This window comes from Vombatus ursinus, unplaced genomic scaffold (assembly GCF_900497805.2).
Source record: "Vombatus ursinus unplaced genomic scaffold, bare-nosed wombat genome assembly UNPS02014893.1, whole genome shotgun sequence".
NCBI classification, from domain to species: Eukaryota; Metazoa; Chordata; class Mammalia; order Diprotodontia; family Vombatidae; genus Vombatus; species Vombatus ursinus.
In genome coordinates, this window is record NW_020954671.1 from 6,295,010 (window position 1) to 6,319,891 (window position 24,882).

Here is a 24,882-nt window from a genome sequence, read left to right on the forward strand (position 1 = left end):
AATGAGAAACTGAGTGAAGAGTTCTCTCTTTAGCTGTGTATATTATAAAGCACGTTGTAAGCAAGAAGGTTATATGATTCCTCTCATGGGCTGGAGGTTCTTTATAATGTCAGGTAGCTTTCTTGCCAACAAGGAAACTTCTTTTATAAATAACATTACAACATTTAGAGTGCTCATGTTTATTCAGTCAGTCAACAAGCATTTACTAAGCTTTTACCAAGTGCCAAGACTGTGCATAGTGTTATCATATGCAACATTTTGTAAACTTTCATATAACTTCTTGGGTTAGGGGGCTATCACATTGAAATGTAATTAGAGTAGGAGGGGGAGGGGGAGCATGCTGAATGAAATGGAACCTTAAGGTTATAGTTTCCTTTTTGTTCCATTAGGTGACAAAAAAAAATTAATGTTTCTTAATTGAAATTTTTTTAAAGAATTGTGTCCTTAAATGAGAGAATTAAAATTTGCTTATAAAGTTGAGTCTGTTACCCAGTTCTTGTGGAACATGGTAATACTGATTGATTGATTCCCATCTAAGTGACCTCCAAGGTTCCTTCCAGCTCTAAATCTACGATGCTATGATCTTATATGGTCAACTAGGTAGCATAGCGGATAGAGTGTTGGTCCTGGAGTCTGGAAGACTCATCTTCCTGAGTTCAGATATGGCTTCACACTTATTATCTGTGTGACCCTGGGCAAGTTACTTACCCATGTTTGTCTCCGTTTCTTCATCTGTGAAATGAGCTGGAGAAGGAAATGGTAAAACACTCCAATATCTCTGCCAAGAAAACCCCAAATGGGGTCACAAAGAGTCAGACGTGATTGAAACAACTGAGTAATAACAACAATAATTGCCTAGCCAGGTTCAGGCAGTGGTAACTCCTTGGCCTGAGCAGGTGTCATAGGTAAAGAATTCTCAGTCACGTTTGAACAGTGGTCATTACTTTCTATAATTCTCTGTCTCCTGCTGAAGTTTACTTGGGTTTAGCAAAGCTTCTATTCAGGCTCCTGTTCATGTAGAGATGTTGGAGTGACATGAACTGGCTGTAACACATTTAGGTGGTTTTAGCACTGGCAATATGGACAAGCAGAGAGGAGTTGTTGTTTTGAGATTTTAAAAAAAATTTATTCTGGACTTAAGCATTCCCCTAAAAGAGCATTTCTATACACACAGAACACATACAAAAAAGGATTCTATATGAAAAGGAATTGAAGTCAGAAATGGAATGTAACGTGATTCTTCTTTCTCATCCTCTTCAATTTTTGGCCAAGGCCTCAGACTATCCAAAGACAATCTATTTAATGTGCTATGGGTGTTTCTCCAGATCTCTTTACATTATATGAATACAAGTGGAGCAGACTGGCTATCCATCAGTAACCCTTGCTTTTGGGCATGGCTGACCTATCTTCTCTATTCCTACATCTCTCTGATGATACCCTTTATATCATCATTTGTTGATTACATCTTGCAGCCTATTTACACCTGGCATGCCCCTCTATTGTTCTTTGAGCAACCTGCTTCTTTAGAAACTCAGGTATTCTGTGGTATATAGCCATTCATCATTACTGAAAGAATATTGGTGTTTAAAAGATGGACCTTCATTCCAAGGAGAAGCTTGGCTTCATCAAAAGTACAGAGCGGGTTGCCAAATGCAATTCTGCCCACTCTCCTCTTCCTGTTCAACTTTGGGCTCAGCTAATTATCCATCTACAGTGTCTACTAGTGCCTTCAAGGCCAAAATTACTTTATGCTTAGTATGTGTTTGTATATACAGTTAATTCTCTGCTTTTTCAAAGGCAGTATTTCTAGAAAAGACATGAAAGTAAAAAATGTGAATGTTGATACATTGAACCTATGGAAAAGAGGGAGTTAAGTTCCTATGACCACAAGAACTTTAATCTTTCACTAGAAATTGCCAAAAATTCACTTTTCTGCATATAATTCTTTATAGCAAAACATTTATTCTGATATGTACTTTTCCTAGCACAGTAGCCATAAAATAACCCATAAAATTCAGTACACAGAATAAAATTGGTAACATGTAAAACATGTTTTCTCACTAGTAATTCTTTAGAATTCTGTGACCTTTTGTGCTAACATCTTTATTTAAAAAAAAACATTGATTTCAGTCAATATTCACTTTTCGTAACATGAAATCTACAGTACCATAAATGCTGTATAGCAAATAAAATTCTTAAAACTAAAACTTTTTTTAACCTGAATCTTACCTTCTACTGTGTCAGATGGCAGTGTGAGGGTGTTGTACTATATATTATACTGCCATAAACTTCTCTACCTTGTCTGCCTTCTAAAAACCAAGGGAGAGGTTGCTGGGACTTTCATCACTGCTACTGGAAGATGCTGAGACTGGCGAGGTCTCAACATCACCTTAGTGCCCAAAGGACTTGGACTACACTTGGGAGGCATAATTGCAACACAAAACTTGAATTTTAAGGGCAAACAATGAAAATATGTAACGAATGCCCAAGGAACTCTTTACAGTGGTAGACCACATGATGTAGATCAACAGGACCAGTGAAATGCCTACTAGGATACCAGCTGCTCCCCAAACTTGTGTGCCTCTTGCCTCTCGCTTTTTTCTCTACTGTGCATAGCTGTGAATGTACACTTGCCAAGAGAAAAGTGAAAATGAGGTTACTAATAAAAGCACACAAATGTTTGAAGTCATGAAAGTTAAAAGCACAAATATTGAAGATCTATTGTACATATGTGTGTATACATATATAATACATACACATACATATATACACAAGTATACATATATACATATGTGTGTGTATGTGTATTGCTTTTTCCACTAGAATAAGCTCTTCAAGGGCAGAGATTGTTTCACTTTTTTCGTTGTATTTCAAGAACCTACCAGCATAGCGCCTGGCACATTTTAGGTGCTTGTTGATTAAATGCTTATTGATTGACTGTTGGCTAATGGCAAAATATCCTAGAACTATTTAAAAATATAATCTAAGAAATGTGACACTTGGAATTCGAGTGGATTTCAGCAAGATATTTTCAGGGCATGAGACAACTAAGATTTTTTTTTTGCTTGATTTTTAAGAATAGGAGATTTAAGCTAGTCTACAAAGACCTAAATTAATTGAAGCGTATTTTGAGTGTAAGATTATGTTGCTGCCACAGAAACTTTCCCCTGTGACTTAGATATTTTCTGTGACCTTATTACTATTTTCTGAAGATCTTTGTGAAGTATCAATTCAAAATCAGGTTTTCCAAAATGGAATTCTGAATTTTATTTCAAAATTATCTGTTCCCTTTTTTTAATGTACCACTACAATCACCCTTCCCCTATACCCCAAATAGATAGCTTGTAATAACTAACTCTTAGCGAGAGGAACAAAAGTGGCCAGCACATACAGTATCTTGAGATTGGAATGTGACCCCATATAATCTCTTCATACCAATTAATTTACCTGTTTACCTATTGCTCTAATTATACTTCGGGTACAAAAGTTGAAATACCAGTTTCGGCTGCAAAACATGTTAGATTCTGATGTCATATGGTTGATAGAAATGTGATCTAACCAATTTTTCAAGTCCTATTTGGTTTGACACAAGAGAATTAAATATTTAGTTCTCTTAACTCTGACCAGAAAAAATAATATAAATAATGAGGATACTGCTCTCTGTGATCCACAGAGGAGTTGAAGAATCAGTGCCAGGGACCAGAATGCACTTCTAGGACTATTTTTTTTCTGTTCTGTTCACACTTTTTAATATATAATCTTCCTTTCACTTGAAAAATTCAAGCTACATTCAATGCTAAAGAATATTGTCATGTAAGATATTTCCAGGTTTGTTTGTTTTTTTAAATGAAAGACAATCATGCAAAATAATTCCAAAAAAAGAAAGTCTTTGAAAAATTTATACTAAATTTCAAAGATCCTTCTCTAAAGATCTGCTCCTCTGCTTTATTATGGCATGGAAATGACTTAGTTTTCAATATTCTAACACAGGGGTTCTTAATAATAGCTGGCATTTGCATAGCACTCTAAGGTTTCCAGAATATTTTACAAACATTATCTCATTTGATCATTGCCATAACTCCTTGGAGTAGGCACTATTATTATTTCACTTTTACAGATGAGGAAACTGAGACTGAGAGATGTTTAGTGACTTGCCATATAGCCCGTAAGTGTCTGAGGCTGAATTTGAACTCGAGTTTTCCAACAGTCTCTCAGGCTTACAACCTAGGAACCATCCTGGTTTGTTTACTCTCTCTCACTCCCATTTCCAAGCTGTTGCCAAGGTCTGTCAATTTCACATTTTCAACATCTCTCATATATTCCCCCTTTTTCTGCTCTGACACTACCCCCATGCTGGTGCAGGCCCTCATCACCTGCTGCTTGGTCTACCTACCTGAGTCTCTCCCCACTCCAGTCCATCCAGCCTCCAAAGTGATTTTGCTAAAGCACAGGTCTGACCCATGTCACACACCCCCAACCACCCTCACTTAGACTCCAGTGGTTCCCTATCACCTCCAGAATCAAATATAAAATGTTCTATTTGGCATTCAGAGCCCTTCATAAACTTTTCATGAACTAGATCCTTATTACATTTCCAGTCTTCTTACACCTTATGCCCCAACACATGCTCTTTGATACAGTGACACTCACTTCCTTGCTGTTCCACAAAGAAGACACTCCATCTCTTGGCTCCTGGCATTTTCTCTGTCTATCCCCCATGCCTGGAATACTCTCCTTCCTCTGATATGACTACTGACCTCCTTCTTCTTTTAAGTCTCAATTAAAATTCCACCTTCTACAGGAAGTCTTTCCCAATCCCTCAATTCCAGTGCCTTTCCTCTGTTTATTTATCCTGTATATAGCTTGATATATGTGTTTGTATGTGTATATACAATGTATACATTACACACACACATTCTCTCTCTCTCTGTATATACATATATATATATACATATATACATATGTATATAATTATTTGCATGTTGTCTCCCCCATTAGATTGTGATCCTTGAGGGCAAGGACAGTCTTTTGCCTCTTTTTATATCCCTAGCACTTAGCACAGGGCCTGGACTGTAGTAGGTACTTAATAAATGTTGATTGATTGATTGATCCCAGTGCAGTCACCCTCCTGTCAGTATGGGAGCCAAGAACAACACTTTGGGAAGTATCACAGTGCTCCTATTAGGAATTCTGTGGTAGGCAACTGGTGTGGGATACCTTCTCAGACATCCTTTCTAATCTTCCTTACAGAAAATTCATGTGGGAAGGGATAATAGAAAAAAAATCTTTAAGTTCACTGCAAAATGGACAGAACATTCAGCCTCTTTTTGCGTGCAACTACAGCAGTAGCTTTCCCCTCTCAGAAAAAGGGTTTTGCAATAGCCAAGACAAAAGCTAGAACAGCCCACAGACTGATTTTGTAGGCTAGGTTGCTAGTCAGTCGCTGCTACCACTTAATATCTGGCAAAAGACGGGGCTGACTGATAGCCAGTGTGGCAGCTGCCACCACTTTGACTAAATTGCTCCAGGGACCAGAAAGCCAGCTCTGTGTGTGCATGTGCCCCTATCCTACAGTATATTGCTGTAGCTGTCACAGGGTCCAAAGGAATAGATGGATATTGTGGGAGGGGGCTAGTGATACTGCTGATTATACAACATGGAAAGCAGATGTGGATGCTGCTGGTGACTCAGGGTATTTTGTTCCCGTCTTACCCTTTCTTGGTGCCCCAGATGTTTAAGCTCTAGTCATGTATCTTCATGCACTTTATGGGGGTAGATGCAAAAGGGGTTTGAACTGAATCCCTGTACGTATATCATAGATTCTAGACAGAAGGACCTAGTATACCTCAGTGTCACCCGGTCATTGGTGAGAGGTCATGTGGTGTAGCGGCTGGAGTTCTGGTGGGGAGACAAGGACAATTGTATGTGAATACCACTTAACACGCTTATTAGCTGTGTCCTTGGGCAAAATATTCAAGTTTTCTAAGCTTAATAAAATTCCTTTATCTGTAAAATGAGAATAATAATAGCACTAACCTACAGATTTATTTTGAAGGTCAAAGGAGACAATGTATGTAAGGAGCTTTGCAGACCTTAAAGTGCAATACAAAAGCCAGCTGTTATTTTTGTTACTGTTATCATAAACATCATCATTATCATTATTATTATTGTCTCATTCTCATCTTTTTGATGGCATTCAAATAGAAATGGTCCTAAGACAAGTTGCTGTATTTCAATTGTTCTTTTATATTTAATGTTGTATTTGCTTTTCCGCAAGTGGATAAAATCACTACTTTTTTGTAGCTAAATAAAAGTATTGGGATATAAACTCATCCTCTGTAGTCTCACTAAATGCATCTTTCATGTAACTCTAATAATAGGCAAGATTAACAAAGAAGACACGCTGCTTATTCTGTTCCCACCTGATTTTGATCTCCTTTGTTAAGTGACTGTATTTAAAAAATTTTCTTTCCATTGTAGCTTGCAGATTGTGAGCATTTGGTATGGCAAAATGTTAAAATATTTTCTGTTTTTGAAGTGGTTGAATGGAAGAAAATCTTTGTGTCTTTCTCTGATATGGGGTTGGTATCTAAGACATATAAATGATTAACAGATGTGTAGATAGATAAATATCTATATGTCTATAGATATAGATACATGACCCAAAGCCAGCCCCCAGTAGAAAAGTGGTTGAAGTATATGAACAAACAGTTCTCAAGAGAATTGCAAACGCTTTACAATCCTATGAAATAATGCCCCAGGTCACTACAACTAAGAGAAGTATAAATCAAAACAACTCTGAAGTATCACTTCACACGCTATAAATTTACAAAGAAGACAAAAAATAAGATATGGGAAGAGAGGCACACTAATGCATTGTTGGTAGAGCTATTAGTATTACCGTTTTGGAAAGCAATTTGGAATTGCGCAAACAAAATGAATAATATGTCCAAACCCTTTGATACAGAGACTCCACTATTAAGCTTATATCATAAAGAGGCTATAGATAAGAAAAGAGTCCCTAAATATACACCAAGATATTTATAGCAGAACTTTTGGTAATAGCAAAGAATTGGAAGCTAAGTAGATACCCATCAAATTGGAGAATGGCTTAACAAATATATGAAAAATATTGCTCTTAAGTTTTTATGTGTCAGTATTCTGTCTAGGCAAGTCTTTGAAAGTGGGCGGTTTCAAGTACAGTTTATTGAATGATTTGGTTAAGGTGTTTTGATGTATGTAATATTACAGTATTAGAATTTGTTGGCTGTCATTTCATGGAAAGATTTCTTAATCTTCTGATATGTAATTCTAGTCACCAGGTCACATCCTGATAGGTATTTGGTAGCTGCTAAATTGTTAAATCCTGAGGCATAGTATTATACAGTTTCTATTGCTTCTACCAAATACTCATAATCTTCTATGCATAATATACACTGATCACTAAGTTCAGGATCCTTAGGATATAGGTAACTTATCTTCTATAGTTTCTGGTATCAATGACCTGGTACTGAATTGCCACCATGATTCCTTCCATTTTCACAAACAAACAACATGACAGCCACATGTTTGCACCTCTTTGTAGAGATATATATGAGTTCACACAGCTAACACTCCTTTGAATTCTCTCATTTCATAGTCATTTCATGGACATTCATAGTTATTTCAAAATCCATTGGCCTATATCTTTTATCATCCCTTGGTTTCACTTAGAAAGCAATGTCTGCTTATTCAAAATGTTGTTATGGTCTCAGAATATCTATCTACATCTATATCTATATTCTTCCTAAAGTGTTCATCTTTCTATAGCCGATATACAGTGTTTGCTATAGCTATTGGGTGCTGGGTCTTATGGTTTATTAATATTTTATAAGTTTTTGCTAAGGTGTTTTTTAAACCTGTCAGAGTCTATTTTACTAATCTAAAAGGCTTCAGTAAGACAGATGTTGAGTCATTGTTTATTAGTTCAGTATGTTCTACCTATTCAGCTTTGATTTCTCTAAATGTATTTAGCCATAGCCTTTTCCTTGATATCTTTATGCTCCATATGTCTTATCTAGAGCATAGATTCAGTGTGATCCTTTGACTCCAGCTCAGAACCTTTAGTCTCTCTCTTTCCTTGGTGTACGTTAAGAATTTTACACGTAGCAAGTTCCAATGACATCTTGCCATATCATTGGAGAAAGAGTCCATGAGATGACATTAATAGACATTTTTAGTGTATTTTGTTCACTGGAGCCATAAAAGTTGATGTTACCTATTTAAATCAATTGGTTCAACTCCTTTAATTTGAAAGCCATCAGTAGTTCTATTTAGGAGAGATGATGATGGATATAAGGTTAGGCAGAATTATAATGGGCTTAAACTTTCTGAAAAATATAATGTTTTATATGAATTGATCTTGAGAGTGCTGTGTTAGTGTCATCTTTTAAATTCAAAACAGTTCTCCACGTGGATGTCAAATAAACTGACATTCTTACTATATGTGAGTCTGTACTACATGTTTATCATTCATAAAGAAGCCATGAGTGCAGAATTGAATTAGAAACATTGGAATAATCAATAACGGCAGTGTAAGTGGTACAATGTTTTAGGGCAGCTTGTTCAGTAATTCCCAAGTAGACAATTATTCTTTATTCACATGGGACTTTTTCATACGCTTTTTTTTTTGCTCCTAAGCTAATATTTTATTTGTTGTAAGCATTTATAGATTTTTTTTATGATACAGGCTCTGTCAGTCAATAAACTTTGTATAAATTACATAAACATGTAATTAGCCTATATTTGGAGAGATCACTGGTATTTTCATCCTTTGTAGTAGATACTTTCTGTTAAGAAAGGAAAGATCAGCCTTACCTCTGACAGGAAGCTGGCAAAGTGCCTTGTTAATAATTAATGTACTACTGTGAGGCATTTGAGGCAATAATAATGGATCTTATCTGGCCTGCCCACTTTTTAGGTTTGTAGAGAAGCTAGAATTTCGGTCACCTCCTTTGACATAACAAATCTGTCATTATTATTGTTGTTTTTAGTGCTATTCTTATATTTATTAGTGTGGTTCATGATATCTTGCTTTGAAGATCAACACCCAACAACAAATCTTGTTAAATTGTGACTGTTGGGGCAGCTAGGTGGCGCAGTGGATAGAGCGCCGGCCCTGAAGTCAGGAGGACCTGAGTTCAAATCCGGACTGAGATAAAACATTTGACACTTTCTAGCTGTGTGACCCTGGGCAAGTCACTTAACCCCAAATGCCAAATAAATAAATAAATAAATAAATAAATAAATTGTGACTGTCACAAAAGATTAGTGCCATTGTGGAGATATAGCTACAGAGCCATAAATATGAATCTTTACAGTACAGTAACAAAGGAAGCACTCTGTGTTTTTTCAGGCTTAAAGAATGACAAATGCATTTTTGTATATTCAAAATGGTTTGTTGACAGTTCGTATGCAGCTTTGCAAATCATTGCAGAAATACTCATTATGTATTTCTTTTCCTCATTCATCTTCCCAATGTACAGCAACTCTCCAGAGAGACAGAATCTTCAAGCATTTTACTCGGAAGCGCCAGAGAGCTATGAGAAGACGAGTTCATCAAATTAATGGGCATAAGTTTATGGCAACATATCTGAGACAACCTACCTACTGTTCACATTGCAAAGAGTTCATATGGTATGATTTCTCCATTGCCTCCTCTGTATCTTTTTCCTTATCAGTTATAATTTTATAGAACCAGCTCTTTATTCTGCTTAATTGTGTGATACAAGGATAGAATGATTAATTTAGGGTTTTGTTTTGTTTTGTTTTTTTGGTGACCTGGAAGTTTCATTTTAGTCAATAGTGTCAAACTGTTGTACTCTCTAACCTTTTACCAGAGCTGCAAACAAGGATCAAAACTCCCTTATGGAAGTCCCTTCTCTTTCCTTCCTTCTTCCCTCTTTCTCTGCTCTTCTTCCTTCCTTCCTTCCTTCTTTCCTTCCTTCCTTCCTTCCTTTCTTCCTTCCTTCCTTCCTTTCTTCCTTCTTTCCTTCCTTCCTTCCTTCTTTCCTTCTTTCTTTCCCTCCTTCCTTCTTCCTTTCCTAGTTCTCCCTATCTTGCCCTAGATTGAAGTACGGCCAGCATTGATTGGCATGAAAGCTTTGGCCCACTTGGTTTTTCTGACCTGGGGTTGTTGACCCCTTCTTAGGCAGCCTAGTCACCCTAGGCTCCCAGGGTCTCATCAGATTGTGAATGCCCATTTGGAGTTATCCCAGGGGTGTACTGGAGCCAGTTTGAACTGGCTCCTGAGGGCCGATTATTAAATTTTCAATGTGAGAGCATTTATACCTTGGAAATCTATAATTGCCACGTATCATGACTTGGTTTATTGTTTTGTTGATTATTTAAAAAAAAAACTTAAGAAAATGATGGAGAAAATGTTAAAGAAGAGAAAACTTAAATGTATATTGCTCCTACTTTTTTCCTTTTGGAGAGGCAGTTGTTAACATTTACCAGCACACCCCTGCATCCTGAGCTCAAGTCATCCACCAGCCTCATCCTATCCAGCAGCAGGGATTGCAGGGGTGTGTTTCATGTGGTCTTATTTATTTTCTCTTTCTCTGAGGAAGATGCTATTATACCATAAAATGGATAGGAAGCAAGTGATCTGAAGTTAGAGACAGGAAAAGGAGCAAAGGATCTGGATTATTTACAAGTTAGGTAATCAGATTCTGAACAATTATGAGCTAACAATTTCTTTCTTTTTTTTTTTTTGGCAATTGGGGTTAAGTGACTTGCCCAGGGTCACACAGCTAGAAAGTGTCAAGTGTTTGGTCTGAGGCCAGATTTGAACTCAGGTCCTCCTGACTTCAAGGCTGGTGCTCTATCCACTGCACCACCTACCTGCCCCTCTAACAATTTCTTAATGTGGATTTGTAGATATATGTTGAATTCTGTGAGCAATTCTTCATTGATATAAAGGCAAAAAGAATTATGGCTGTTTTTTACTTCATATTGTGATACAGAACCAGCCTCACAGTCAGGAATACCTTGGCCCAAGTCACATTTCTGACACATACTGCTAGCTTTGTGACCCTGGGAACATTACTTAACCTCTCAATGCAATTTTAAGATAATTAAGTTGTAGAAGGAGCTTCAATGATCTATATAACTTAACTTCCATCAACAATTATATCCTAATCTTTCACAAACATTTTGGTATCTTTGTTAAGAGGTAAAAGGTTTGTATTATCTCCAGGAAGCCATCACCACCCATTACAGCTCAAGGGTGTTTCAAAGGCAAGTCTGCCTTGTAAATCAGCTGAGCGCGCAGAATTCTCTTTAAGTGAGCTACAGCATTATAAGCACAGGCCCAGAAAGTGTAACAAGAGATAGAGAGACAGAGAGAGAGAATGAATATATAGATCTCTTTCTGCTCCTATATGTGTTACAGCAAAAGACCATTTAGATCATTGCCTAAAGTAAGTAGGAACAATTATGAAATTCATCAGAGTCTTATTTAAATGTTTCTTCCCAATAACAATAATAGTTAACTTTACATAAGATTTATAAAGCATTTTACATATGTTTGGGGCAGCTAGGTGGTTGCAGTGGATAGAGCACTGGGCCTGGAGTCAGGAAGACCCCGGTCATTAGTGCCAATGAGAAAATTATAACCTATTTTGATTTTTACAGATATGCTTGACTTAAAACTTTGAGGACAGTGATTGGTTGGGTCAAATTAGCATTTTCACACATTAACATTAGAAACAAGTATAGTACAGTATAGGATCTGAATGAGAATTGTTGTTCAGTTATTCAGTTCTGTTCGACTCTTTGTGACCCCATGGACCACACTGTCCATGGGTTTTCTTGGCAAAGATACTGGAGTAGTTTGCCATTTCCTTGTTCAGGGTAATCGATTAAGGCTAACAGAGTGACTTTCCCAAGGTAAATGTCTGGGGTTAGATTTGAACTCAAATCTTCCTGTCTCCAGGCCTAGCACTCTATTCACTGAGCCATCTCCCTGGAGGAGATATGAATGAACGATACTATCACTGTTCCTAGAGTCAAGAGAGTTTTGGATTCAAATTCCATCTCTGATCAGCTTTTTGACCATGAGCAAGTCATTTACCCTCAGCCTTCAGTTTCCTCATCTGTGAAATGGTGTTACCTACCCCACAATGTTGTGAGGATCAGACAAGCTACAGAGTACCAGGAGGAGACATTTTTATAAAGGGTTCATGAAGTCCTTTATGATGAATATCTCATTTGATCCCCAAAAGTCTTATTCTCTCTATTTTTAAGATAAGGAATGAGGAAAGATGTTGAGCAAGATTAAATGACCTGGGCAAGGTCACATAGCTTGAAAGTGACAGGGCCAGGATTGAGCCCAGATCATCTGCTTTCTGCTCTTATCATTACTCTCTGCTGCCTCTTGATTTGAGTAAATATCATCCTTCACAGTAGAACACTACTAAATTTACTAATTGTTTTTCCTTCAGAGGAACATTATCCACTAATCAGATTTTAGTCTTTTTTCAATTCAACGAACATTTGTAAAGTACCTATATCATCGTGCAGTGGACAGAATCCTGCATCTGGAGGCAGAGGCCCAGGAATCCTGACTCTGCTTCTTAACTCCCTCTGTGATTTGGGGCAAGACACTTACTGTCTCTGGGCCTTAGTTTTCTCATCTATGAAATGAGATTATTGGAACAGATGACCTTCAAGGCACCTTCTGGATCTACTCCTGTGATCCAGTGAGCACTGAGGATCCAAAGATGAAAATGAGAGTCCCTAACCTCAAAGGGCTCATGTTCTACTGGGGGAATATTCCTCATGGTGAAAGTCATGAGTACTAACTAGTATCAACATTATATGTTCAAGTTAAACATCTGAATATATAGAGAATTAAGTCAAATTTATAAGAATACAAGTCATTCCCCACTTGATAAATGGTCAAAGTATATGAGCAGGCAGTTCTCAGATGAAGAAATTAAAGCCATCTATAGTCATATGAAAAAATCCTCTAAATCACTATTGATTAGAGAAATGCAAATCAAAACAACTCTGAGGTATCACATCACACCTATCAGATTGGCCAATATGACAAAACAGGAAAATGACAAATGTTGGAGAACATGTGGGAAAATTGGAACACTTGTTGGTGGGGTTGTGAAATGATCCAACCATTTTGGAGAGCAATTTGGAACTATGCCCAAAGGGCTATAAAAATGTACATACCCTTTGACCCAGCAATAGCTCTTCTAGGGCTATATCCCAAAGAGATCATACAAATGGGAAAAGGACCCACATATACAAAAATATTCATAGCAGCTCTTTTTGTGGTGGCAAAGAATTGGAAATGGAGAGGATGCCCATCAATTGGGGAATGGCTGAACAAGTTGTGGTATATGAATGTAATGGAATACTACTGTGCTATAAGAAATGATGAACAGGCTGACTTCAGGAAAACCTGGAAAGACTTGTATGGTCTGTTGCTGGATGAAATGAGTAGAACCAGGAGAACGTTGTACACAGTAAACAGCCACTTGACCAATATTGATAGACTTAACCCTTCTCAGCAATACAAGGATCTAAGATGTCTCCAAAGGCCTCATGATGGAAAATGCTATCCACATCCAAAGAAAGAACTATGGAATTTGAATGCAAATCGAAGCATACTATTTGCTATTTTTTTTCTTCTGTTGTGTTTTGTTTCCTCTTTCTGGTGGTTCCTCCTATTGGTTCTAATTCTTACTTACAACATCACTAATGTGATAATATGTTTAATAGGAATATATATGTATAGCCTATATCAGACTGCGCACCATCTTGGGGAGAGAGGGGGAGAAAAATTTAAAACTCAGAAACTTATGGATGTGATTGTTGATAATTCAAAATTAATTAAAAATTTAAAAAATTTTTAAAAAGTTAAACATCTGCCACTTACTAGCTTCATGACTTAGGACCAGTCACTTAACCTCTCTGAAACACAATTTCCCCATTATTCCTTCTCTAAGGTGGTATCTCCTCTACTTAAAATGTTACAAGAAATGCTCTTAGTAATTTATAATGCACTTTATAAATGTGGGCTATTATATATGTGCATGTATACATATATGTCTGTTTATTTACATGTATGAATACATACACATGTATACACACAGTATCCCAAAAGTCTTAGTGCAGTTTTAAACTTTAGCTCTACCTATGGTCTCTCACCTCTGCATCTTTTTTATTTTTTTTAGGACCAAACTTGGTCATTATTACATTTGGTTTAGTGTCTTCGTGTAGCTATTTTTTTTTCATTTGGTTCTGCTTACTTCACTATGCATCAGTTCATATGTCTGCCCATATTTCTCTGAATTCTTCATATTCATAATTTCTTACAGCACAGTCATATATTATTACATTTGTCTAGTGCATTTTTATGGGCATTTAGACTTTAACCTTAGCTTAAAAATGCACTAAGACTTTTGAGACAGCATGTATACATTTATTAGCAAAGTATAGAGATAAAAAATACTACCATATCATGTAGATCTTTTCTTAGTTCCACAAGAGAAAAAGTACTTATGCCTGCTTAGCTCCACTCTATCTTTCTTACTTTCTTATTCATAGCCTCACTCCTTACTTCTAAGTAGGCATCTAAATTGAAGAGTCAGCAAACCAGCAAATCCTATTCATTTCACAGCAACTTGCATAAAAATTCATATTTAATTTTACATTTGCTGTTATATTCTCCATAACAAATTAACTCAGATCTTTAGAACACAGTGCTAATGAGGACAATCATGGGTTTCATCCCTATGAATGAAACTTTCATGGCCACAGACTATACCCTTAAATCATGGGCAGCAGCTGTCTTGTAAATCTAGGCTAGGGGTCACATGCTCCAGGGGTAGCTGGGTATAAGTAGGTCAGCTTGAATATATCAACACTACGAGAAAAACAATGAAGCTTTCGTGGAGGTAAAGATTAATGATAGATAGATAGTAAGTATTCCATATTTGGAGGGATTCAAATACATGATCATTTACTAATAGGAAATAAAAGATTTTCCTGAAGTTTTTCTATCTAAACATATATACAGGCATATATACATATATATGTATATATATACACACACACACATATATATATATATATACACACACACACATAAATACATACTCACATAAGTGAGTCTTATGTGAGTCTTAGCCTAAGAGATAAGGGTTGAAGCTGTGGGTGGCCAATTTCTGCTTTTCCCTTTGAAGGCCCTGATAGTGTAGTGCCATGAGAGAAAGAAGCTGCCTCTATTTACTTACTATAGGGGAAAGCAAGAAAGAGAATATGGAAGAGCAAATGGATGCATGCATAGATGGTACTCTATTTTTGTGAGAATTGCAGCTTTGGGTATTTTGAAATATAATCACCAAAATTCATTATAGTAGTAGTTAGAGTATCTTCTCCATTAGCTCCTAGCTCCTTTGTAATAGGTTTCAAACACTAACTCAGGAATCATGTAGTTGTGTTTGTTGCCATAGAATTATGACTCTTTATAAATAACCAGAAAACAGAATTTAGGTTTGTTTTTAATTCTTCTAGTTATGTGGTGATTGCTGTTGACGTTTTTGATTGATCTATTTTTTTTTTGTCTTGAACAGGGGATTATTTGGGAAACAAGGCTATCAGTGCCAAGGTAAGGGAACATCATAAAAAATAGCTATGTTAAAAACAGTACCAAAAGAAAAATAATATATTTAAATATCTCCATTTTCAATGGTGAACAATACATTATATCTCGAATTAGAATCAAAATATTTTTATGTCCTGAAATTTGGTTAGCCCTTCCTCTTCTTAACCTCTTTAATCCTTAATTTCCTCATCTGGAAAATAAATGTATTGGAACAGATGGTCTTTTGAATTTTTTAGCTTCTATTAAGGTCCAACAAATATTCTAAGATTCTACTTTTCTCATTTCATTTTTATGGTTGTTTTAGATAGCAATTGAAAGGGAAATTTCACTCTTGAAGGATCATGAGCCAGGATACCTATCATTATAAAGTTCAGAAATTTATTATGGTTTTTATTTTATTTTTTCTGAATTTAATGAGGAGGAGAGATGGGGGGAGGGAGAAAGAAGAGGAGAAAAGAGAGAAAATACAAAGTAGAACAGAAAAGAGGATTTTATGTGATGCCACAAATTATTATAAGGTATAGCTTACTTTTTAAGAAAATTATGTGATTAAATAATAAATTCAGAATGTTACTTTCGAAGCTATTCTACTTGTTTCTCTCAGTCTCACTGAACTTCTTTCATTTCTGTGGATTTTTAAAGATGCTTCAACAATCTACTTTATTTTCTTTTCTCTCCCCTCCTCTCCTCTCCTCTTCCCTTCCCTCTCCCCTCCCCTCCCCTCCTCTCCTCGCCATCCTCGCTTCTCTCCTCTGTTCTTCTCTTCCTCTCTCTCTCTCTCTCTCTCTCTCTCTCTCTTTATTCAATTGATTACACAATAGATATCAGGGTTCTTTTTTTAAAAAAAATTTAATTCTTTAAAAAAAAAGCTACCAGAAATCATTATCAACATAACAATTTGCTTCTATTTCAAAGACACATTTGGCTTGTAGTGTCCTTGTTGTTAGTGTTAATACTGATATAAGGACCACATATATAGTGGTGTACTGTATACAGGAACCAGAGCTTCTAGGTGGTGCAGTGGATAGAGTGCCAGGCCTAGAGTCAGTAAGACTCATCTTCCTGAGTTCAAATCTGGCCTCAGATACTAGCTGTGTGACCCTTGGTAAGTCATTTAACCTTATTTGCTTCAGTTTCCTCGTTTGTAAAATGAACTGGAGAAGGAAATGGCAAACAACTTTAGCATCTTTGCCAAGAAAACCCCAAATGTGGTCATGAAAGGTTGGACATAACTGAATAACAGTAACAACAACAGTATACAGGGACAAGAAGTATAAGCACATTTTTCAAGGCAGTGTTCTAAAAATTAAGAAAGATGTGAGATAATTTCAAAATGAATATATTGAGTTTTGTACATGGATTCATATAATTATTGTTCTAAGATCTAGACTAATTAGCAGCAGTTAAGAAAAGATGGCATGAATAACATGAGGCCCCCTAATTAGTTTCATTGTGTCATTCTGAGTTGGCTACAGTTACGGTGAGGTAAGATTTTTCTAACAGTATCAAGAATGGATTAGAATAGGAAATATGAAGGCAGGAAGGCTGGTTTGGGAGCTATAGTCCAGGGGAGGGGTAAGAAGGCCCTGTCAATACAACTCATGTGAAAACACTGGGAATAGAAAGGAAACACTCTTATGGATATGATCTTAAAGGCAAAACATCTAGATCACATGTGGCCCGGAGGACACAGGTTCCCCACCCCTGATCTAGATGTATTCCTCCTATTTGGGGAAAGAAGTCATTGATTTTTTTTGTCACCTTTATTTCCAAATTTACTCCTTCCTTTTCCCTCTACCCCAGTGCACCATGTCTTGTAACAAGGAGCAAAAAAAATAAAAAGAAAGCAGTCGATCAACATTTAACCCAGTCTGATAGTACGTGCAATGTTCTTTACCTTTATTCCCTCACCTCTGCAAAAAAGGGAGGAGCATTTTCTCATCTTTTTTCTAGGACCAAACTTGGTCATTATAATGTTTGACTTAATGTTCAGTTGTTATTGGTTTTGCTTACTTTACTATACATCAGTTCATATAATTCTTCCCACATTTCTCTGAACTCTTCATAGTCGTCATTTCTTACAGCACAGTCATATACTGTTACATCTACCTACCACAGTTTGTCCAGCCATTTCCCAATCAATGGGCAACTTCTTTGTTTTCAGCTCTTAACTCTCACAAAAAGTGCTGCTATGAATAGTTTGGAATCCATGAGTCCTTTGTGTCTTTGACCTTTTTGGGGGTAAGGAGGAGGGGGTTTTCAGGGATGTACTGGAGTGAGCTCAAGACAACTGATTGTTAAATTTTCAGTGGGAGCACTTGCACCTTGCAAGTCAGCAAATGCTGCAAATCAAGGCTTGTTATATTGTTTTGTGGATTTCGAGACTTAAGAAAGTAATGGGGGAAATGTTAATAATGCAGATTATACTTAAAAGTGTGTTATACATACATTTTTTGGAGAGACCCAGTTGTTAGACATTTACCAGCACCACACTGAGTAAATACCTAGAGATAGGCTGACAATTGATTTTTCATTTCACTGTCTTGGCATTATTTAGACATAGCATTTACTTACTCAGTTAATATTATATTTTAAGTTGTGCGTTTTTGTAATGCATAATTGTTTTTGTTTTTTGAAATTTCTTAGTATGCACCTGCGTTGTTCATAAGCGCTGCCATCATCTGATAGTTACTGCCTGTACTTGCCAAAATATAAATAAAGTGGATGCAAAGGTAAGGAGAAAAGTGTCTTATACAAGATTTATTGTAATTATGCAATCAAACTGACTTTCCCTGTGTGCTATTACACAGTTATTCTTTCAGTATTAGCATTTACTTGGCTCTGTTTAAGATAATTAAATCCATTATTTGTTTATCTTGGGCAGCTCGGTGGTATAGTGGATAGAGTTCTAGGCCTGGAGTCAGCAAGACCATAGTTCAAATCCAGCCTGAGATACATACTAGCTGTGTGACCCTGGGCAAGTCACTTAACCTAGTTTGCCTCAGTTTCCTCATCTATAAATGAGCTGGAGAAGGAAATGGAAAACCACTCCAGTATCTTTGCCAAGAAAACCCCAAATGGGGTCATAAAGAGTTGGGTACAACTGAAATGACTGAACAACAACACTTTGTCTACATTCTGTGGATTGCCCTTACTTCAGATTTATCTTCAACCCAATTTTATTACCAGAGTTCTGGAAGAATGTTGCTGAGATGATCTGTATTATACATTCTTTATTTTGTTCTATTCACCATAGTTTAGTGGTAATAGCTAACAATCTGCTGAAAATTGTAAAGTCATTGTGGCCTAGTGGGAATAATGTTGAGTTGGAGCCAGAAAAACTTTATTTGAATCTTGGATCCTTCATTAACTATTTGACCTTGGGAAAATTCACTTAATGCTCCTGGGCCTCAGTTTCCTCATTTGTAAAATGAAGGAGTTAAACTACATTCCAATTCTAACACTTTATGATTCATTCTTATTATTTCCTCTTGATTGTTGTTTAATTAGGATAAACATAGTTTCTTAAATCTAGAAGAGGTGAACAGATGGAGAGTTACTGATATTTAACAATTGACGTGATTTTGTTAGGAAGTATAATTCTATGGTGCTTAACAATTCTTGTGTTATGCACAGATAAGAACTGAATACTATAATTAGACATACGAACCAGAGTTTAAAGGAAGAAATTTAAAAGTTCAAGGGGAATATACATCGTTAAGTTTAATTTAATTAAGTTTAATCTCTGAGTATGTTATTATTGCCCCCAAATCATGTCAAAATCATTATTTTTAGTTTTATTTTACCCTCGGGACAGTTTTTTTGGACCATATCAGCTGGGATTTTCCTCTCAGTTTGCTAAAACTTTCAATGTCAGGCAAAAATCCAAATAAAGCAACTAAATAAGATAAAAATGTTCATGCAAATTTAGGATAAATTCATTTTATGACAGTAAAGAAAAGGCATTACCATCTGCTTTGCTGCCACACCCTGAGGTCCATGGAACCTTTGCATCTGATTTGAAGCTGAAATCTTCCATATGTGTTATTGGCTCCCCCATTGGAATGGAAGCTCCTTGAGAGCAGGGCTGCCATTTTTCTGTTTGCCTCCCCAGTGTATTGCACACAGTAAATGCTTAATATGTACGTTTTCCCCATTCCATTTTCTGGAATATATGCCCCAGATACCATTTACTGCTGGGATACTGTTTCTTGAAGAACATTTGTGACAGCAAACCTCCTTACTATCTGTGAAGTCCTGGAAGAGTAATTTCTACCATCTGGGGCTCAATTATCTAATTTGTAAAATGAGAGGTGGAGTGTTGTACTGCACTGTCTCCAATGCCCCTTGGAATTCTACTACATGCTTTTCCTGAAGAAGACTATAGGAGGAAATTTTAATTCTGAAGCAAAATTTTCAGAGGTTAGGGGAGATGAGAAGAAAAGGGTCTAGTTGTATCTGGAAAAATTGTTTTTAAAGTTACTTCACAGTAAAGCCAATGAATAGTATAGAGATATAGAGAGTACCACTATGTAAACAACAGGGATCTGTCACGTCCAGGTGGCATTGTCATAACTGATATTTGGGAGGGGAGGATAGCCTGCTGTTTTTTAAACGAATGTTCAATTTAATGTTTAGTGAAATCATATCTCCCATTGTGTCTTTTATTTCTTGCAGAATTCTGAACAGAGATTTGGAATCAACATTCCCCACAAATTCAGTGTTCACAACTACAAAGTGCCCACCTTCTGTGATCACTGTGGCTCCCTGCTTTGGGGAATAATGAGACAAGGACTGCAGTGTAAAAGTGAGAGATGTTATTTACATTTTTTTTGTCACTCCAAGCTATGGGATCTTGGGATTCCAAAGAAATCAAAGCTGGTCTCTGATGATTGATTTTAGATATTTTGCAAAACTTTAACAACTTCTTCATGGGTCTTGTATTCATATCAACTGGTATTGATCATGGTGTATCAGCCACGTTTATAATATGCCTTAATAACTTCTGTTAAACACAAAATTGGTTTGAAGAAATAACTTTAAAATATTTAGTCAAATGTTGAAAAGGATTTTAATGAATTATTTGGAGGAGGGTAATAGCTAGTGGTAGTTGGGAGTAAGAGGACATGAATGGATGGGAGAGTACCTTGGGTATTATGTAGAGAATAGTAGATTAATAGCTATAGTTGCTGTAATCAGGGATAGACAGGAATGAATTTGAAGAAAAAATAAGTCAGTGTTTTTCTATGTGTTTATTTTTTGGTACATGTTTTGCTTTTTGAAGATTGGGTCTCCCCATCTCACTCAGACTGGAAGTACAGTGGTCACTTATCACTGACCTTAGGAGCTTTAAATTGCTCAGTTTTTGAACTGAGCTTCTGTTGAATGGGGCAGGCACAGCCATGTGGGTAACTCAGTGTGTTTCCTTTCTTATGCTGGCTAACCCACAATTTTATTGTGTCCATATTGCATTCTCATTCTCTCTCTCTCTCTCTCTCTTTCTCTCTTTCTCTCTCTCCCCCCCTGCCTTTCCCTCTCCCTCTCCCTCTCTCTCCTTCTCCCCCTCCCCCTTCCCCCTCCTCCTCCCTCTCTCCCTCTCACTTTTACCCCCTTTTCCCCCGCTTCCTTTTCCTCTCCCTCTCTCTCTTTGTCTCCCTCTTCCTCTCCCTCTCCATGTGTCTCTCTCTCCTTCCCACCCCCTGCCCCCCTCTCTCCCTCCCTCTCTCCCTCTTCCCTGCCCTCCAGCATCTTATGTACTAAGGCTATGTTTGTGCTAATACAGGACTTTGGCCATGTCCTTCCTCAGTTGTATATTTGTAAGAAAAATTGGTCTGAAGCAGTCCTAGCCCTCTAGAGGCAAAAGGGAGAGCCCCTACTGTTATAATACGTTAAGAAAATTTGAGAGCCTTTTCTGTAAAAAGGGTTTACTAAGGCAGGAGCAGAGCCATCCTGTTCTGTCAAATGGGTGTTACAGCTTTTCCATAGCCTGTAATTTAGGGGTTGTTTGTCTTGAATAAATCACCCATAAAGAGTTGCCATTTCAATTTGACAGGCATGAAATGTACCAACCCATCTTAAGCTACTGAAGGATAAGGCTAAAAAATTAGTAATAGTAATAACTTACATTTACACAACCAGACACTGTGCTAAGTGCTTTACAACTCTTATCTCATTTTATTTTCACAACAACCCATGGAGGTAGTTGTTATTATTATCTTCATTTTACATTTGAGGAAACTTAGGCAAACAGGTTAAGTGATGTACCCAGGGTCACACAGCTAATAAGTGTCTGAATTAAGATTTGAACTCGTCTTCCTGACTCCAGGCCCATCATTCTATCTGCTGTACCACCTCACTGCCTATGAATCCATCAGTAGGAAGCAAGGGAAAGAGGGCAGAAAGTAGGAATCTTGGTGAGGTTAGGGATAGTTAAATTGCCTAGATGTTTTTGTTTTTTTTTTAATAAGAAGAGAGCTACAAAAAAAAAGAAAAGAAAATCTTCTTTCTTAGAAGATCATCTAGTCTACTATTCAGTGGCTCATTTTTTTTAAAGAACTTTCCAGGCTGCTAGGACACCATTTACTAATCCCTTCCTATAGTGCACAATATGGCAACCCTGGCCTATTGGAAACCCTAGCTAGTTGTTCTACATTGCCAAGCTCTCTATCTGTGGTCCCGTGAGTCTCCATTTACCAGACGGCCAAAGATGAGAAGTGAAACACTTCGGTTGGTAACATTGCATCTATTATTGCTTTGCTACCTTTTTTGGCTCTTGGATTATTTTAACTTTGCATGAAACTAGAACAAAGCAGCACTGACCTTAAAAAGAAAAGATGTTTAGGGGGGGAAAAAAACCTTTGATTATTTCTGTGAAGCAATATAGAACCACAGCCTGAGAACCACAACCCCACAGGATGCCCGGACTATTGTGCAGCACGTCTTTCCAGCCTCAACAATACTCAGAAACAGCAGGTGTCATTATTCAGAGGGTTGCTGCCAGAGAGAATGTTTCCACTGTGTTCATTCGGCATGATTTTAGACCTTTATTTCACTGCTGGGAGAAATCGAGTTAGTTAACATGGTTCCATTTCTTTTTATTTAATTGAACTAAAATTATCCATGCTGTGAACTTTTAGGTCTTTATTTTAGAGTCGAAGAGAAGCTGACACAGTAATAACAACAATAGCTAGCATTTATATAGTGGCTACTATGTGCCAAGGCACTGTGGGATCATCTCCATTAGTGGATAGAGTCAGGAAGATGTGGGTTCACGTTTTGCCTCTCAGACATACTAGCTGGGTAACCACAGGTAAGAAAACTAACTAACCTCTCATTGTCCCAGGCAACTTTCTAAGATGCTAAGTTCCAGATGAGTCGCTGATCTGCCTTGGGAGAGGGAGTTTCCACACTGGGGGTTACCCACATTAACTAAATCATAGATCTTCACTCTTCAAAAAAAATGCTTTTGAGCCAAAAGGATCACCGAGATGTGTGTATATAATATATAGTGTATAATGTAAATATAAATAAACATGATAGACGTAAATATATATCATGTAATTTGGGTGAGCATATGACATCATTGTCACAGAGAAAAATAGCTATATTAAGTGTATTATTATGCAATAATCTCAGTTTTCTATCTCGGTCTAGAATTTCTAAGTGGCAGTAAGGTGACCCTAATAACAGTTGTAGTTTCTTGCAAGAGGATATGTCCATTACAGGATGTGTGGACCCGATCTTGGTCCATTAAACCAAGAAACCTGTTTTTCAGCTGTACACATTCTCTCTCTCTCTCTCTCTCTTTTTTAAATAAACATGGATCTTGTTCTTCTTTCCCCAGTCTGTAAAATGAACGTTCATAAAAGATGCCAAGCCAATGTGGCGCCTAACTGTGGGGTGAATGCAGTGGAGTTAGCAAAGACTTTGGCAGGAATGGGCCTTCAACCTGGAAATATTTCCCCAGCTTCGGTGAGATTTTGCTTTCTTTTATGTGTTGCCTTTATGGGCTTTATAAATGTGGGAAGCGTGAGTCAGAGTCCTCTTCTCATTCAAAGCTGACCTGGGCAGATGCAATGGATTTATTGCTTTCTTTTAAGAGCATTTCACTCTGTAAACAAACTTCTTACCATTAGTCAGTGATTGGTCTGTCTGCCTAGTTGTATTAATTTGCAGTTAAAACATATACTAATAGTCCCTTATAGATATCGAAATAAAGAGAAGAATCAATCAGGGTGTAGTTGAAATAGCATCAAGCTTGGCACTGGGAGAGATTTTAGGCCCTGTGCTATCCTTGATTTGCTGTGTGACTTTGGGAAAATCTCTTAACTTTTCTGGGCCTCAGTTTCATCATCTGTACACTGAGGGTTAGATGATCTCTTAGGTCTGTGCTAGCTTTAAAGTTCTTTGATTCATGTCATATGGAGCTTTTTTTCTTTTTCTTTTTCTTTTTTTTTGGTAGAGGGAAGCAGTTGGGGTTAGGTGACTTGGGGGAGTTTTTTTCAATGTTAGTGAGGACTTGCTATGGGAGGGAAGGAGGGGTCTCACGGCAAAAAGGAATGAGCATTTATTAAGTGCCTAGTGTTAAGCACTTTATAAATAATATTTCATTTGATACTCACAGCAAACAACCCTGGGAGGTAGGTGCGATTATGATTCCCATTTTACAATTGAGGAAACTGAGGCAAACAGAGGTTGAGTGACTTTGTCCAAGCACACACAGCTACTAAGTGTCTGAATCCAAGCTTAGACTCAGGTCTTATTGACTCCAGGCCCACAGCTCTATCTACTACGCCACCTAGCTGCCTCTGAAGAAAAGCCAAATTCCATCTTTACAATTTACTCCTTGTATAATCTTAGATAACCATAATAATAACAACAACCACCAGCTTTTATATAGCACTTTAAATTTTATGTGTTTTACATATATTTTCTGATTTGTTATCCTCATATTATATGTGAATATATATGCGTGTACACATATATATATATACACATCAGAGTTTATAACTTATCCTTTGATATGTTATCCTCATAACAATTCTATGAGGTATGTGCTATTATTATTAACCCCACTTTATAGATAAGGAAACTGAGGTTCACAGAGGGTTAATCCTCTGTGATTTGCCCGTGGTCACACAGCTAGTATGTGTCTAAGGCAGGATTTGAACCCAGGTCTTCAGGACTCCCAGACCAATGAGCTATCCATTGTACCA

The 24,882-nt window shown here is 37.0% G+C and overlaps 1 protein-coding gene across 1 annotated transcript in view; it reads left to right on the plus strand.

Moving 5' to 3' along the window:
- The window catches only part of PRKCH (protein kinase C eta), a 221,872-nt gene that overhangs the window by 73,333 nt on the left and 123,657 nt on the right, over positions 1-24,882 (plus strand). The window contains exons 2-6 of the mRNA XM_027842860.1: positions 9,525-9,675; positions 15,636-15,670; positions 18,314-18,399; positions 20,345-20,474; positions 23,511-23,638. Coding sequence (XP_027698661.1) covers positions 9,525-9,675; positions 15,636-15,670; positions 18,314-18,399; positions 20,345-20,474; positions 23,511-23,638 — 530 coding nt within the window. The remainder of the gene's footprint in view (positions 1-9,524; positions 9,676-15,635; positions 15,671-18,313; positions 18,400-20,344; positions 20,475-23,510; positions 23,639-24,882) is intronic.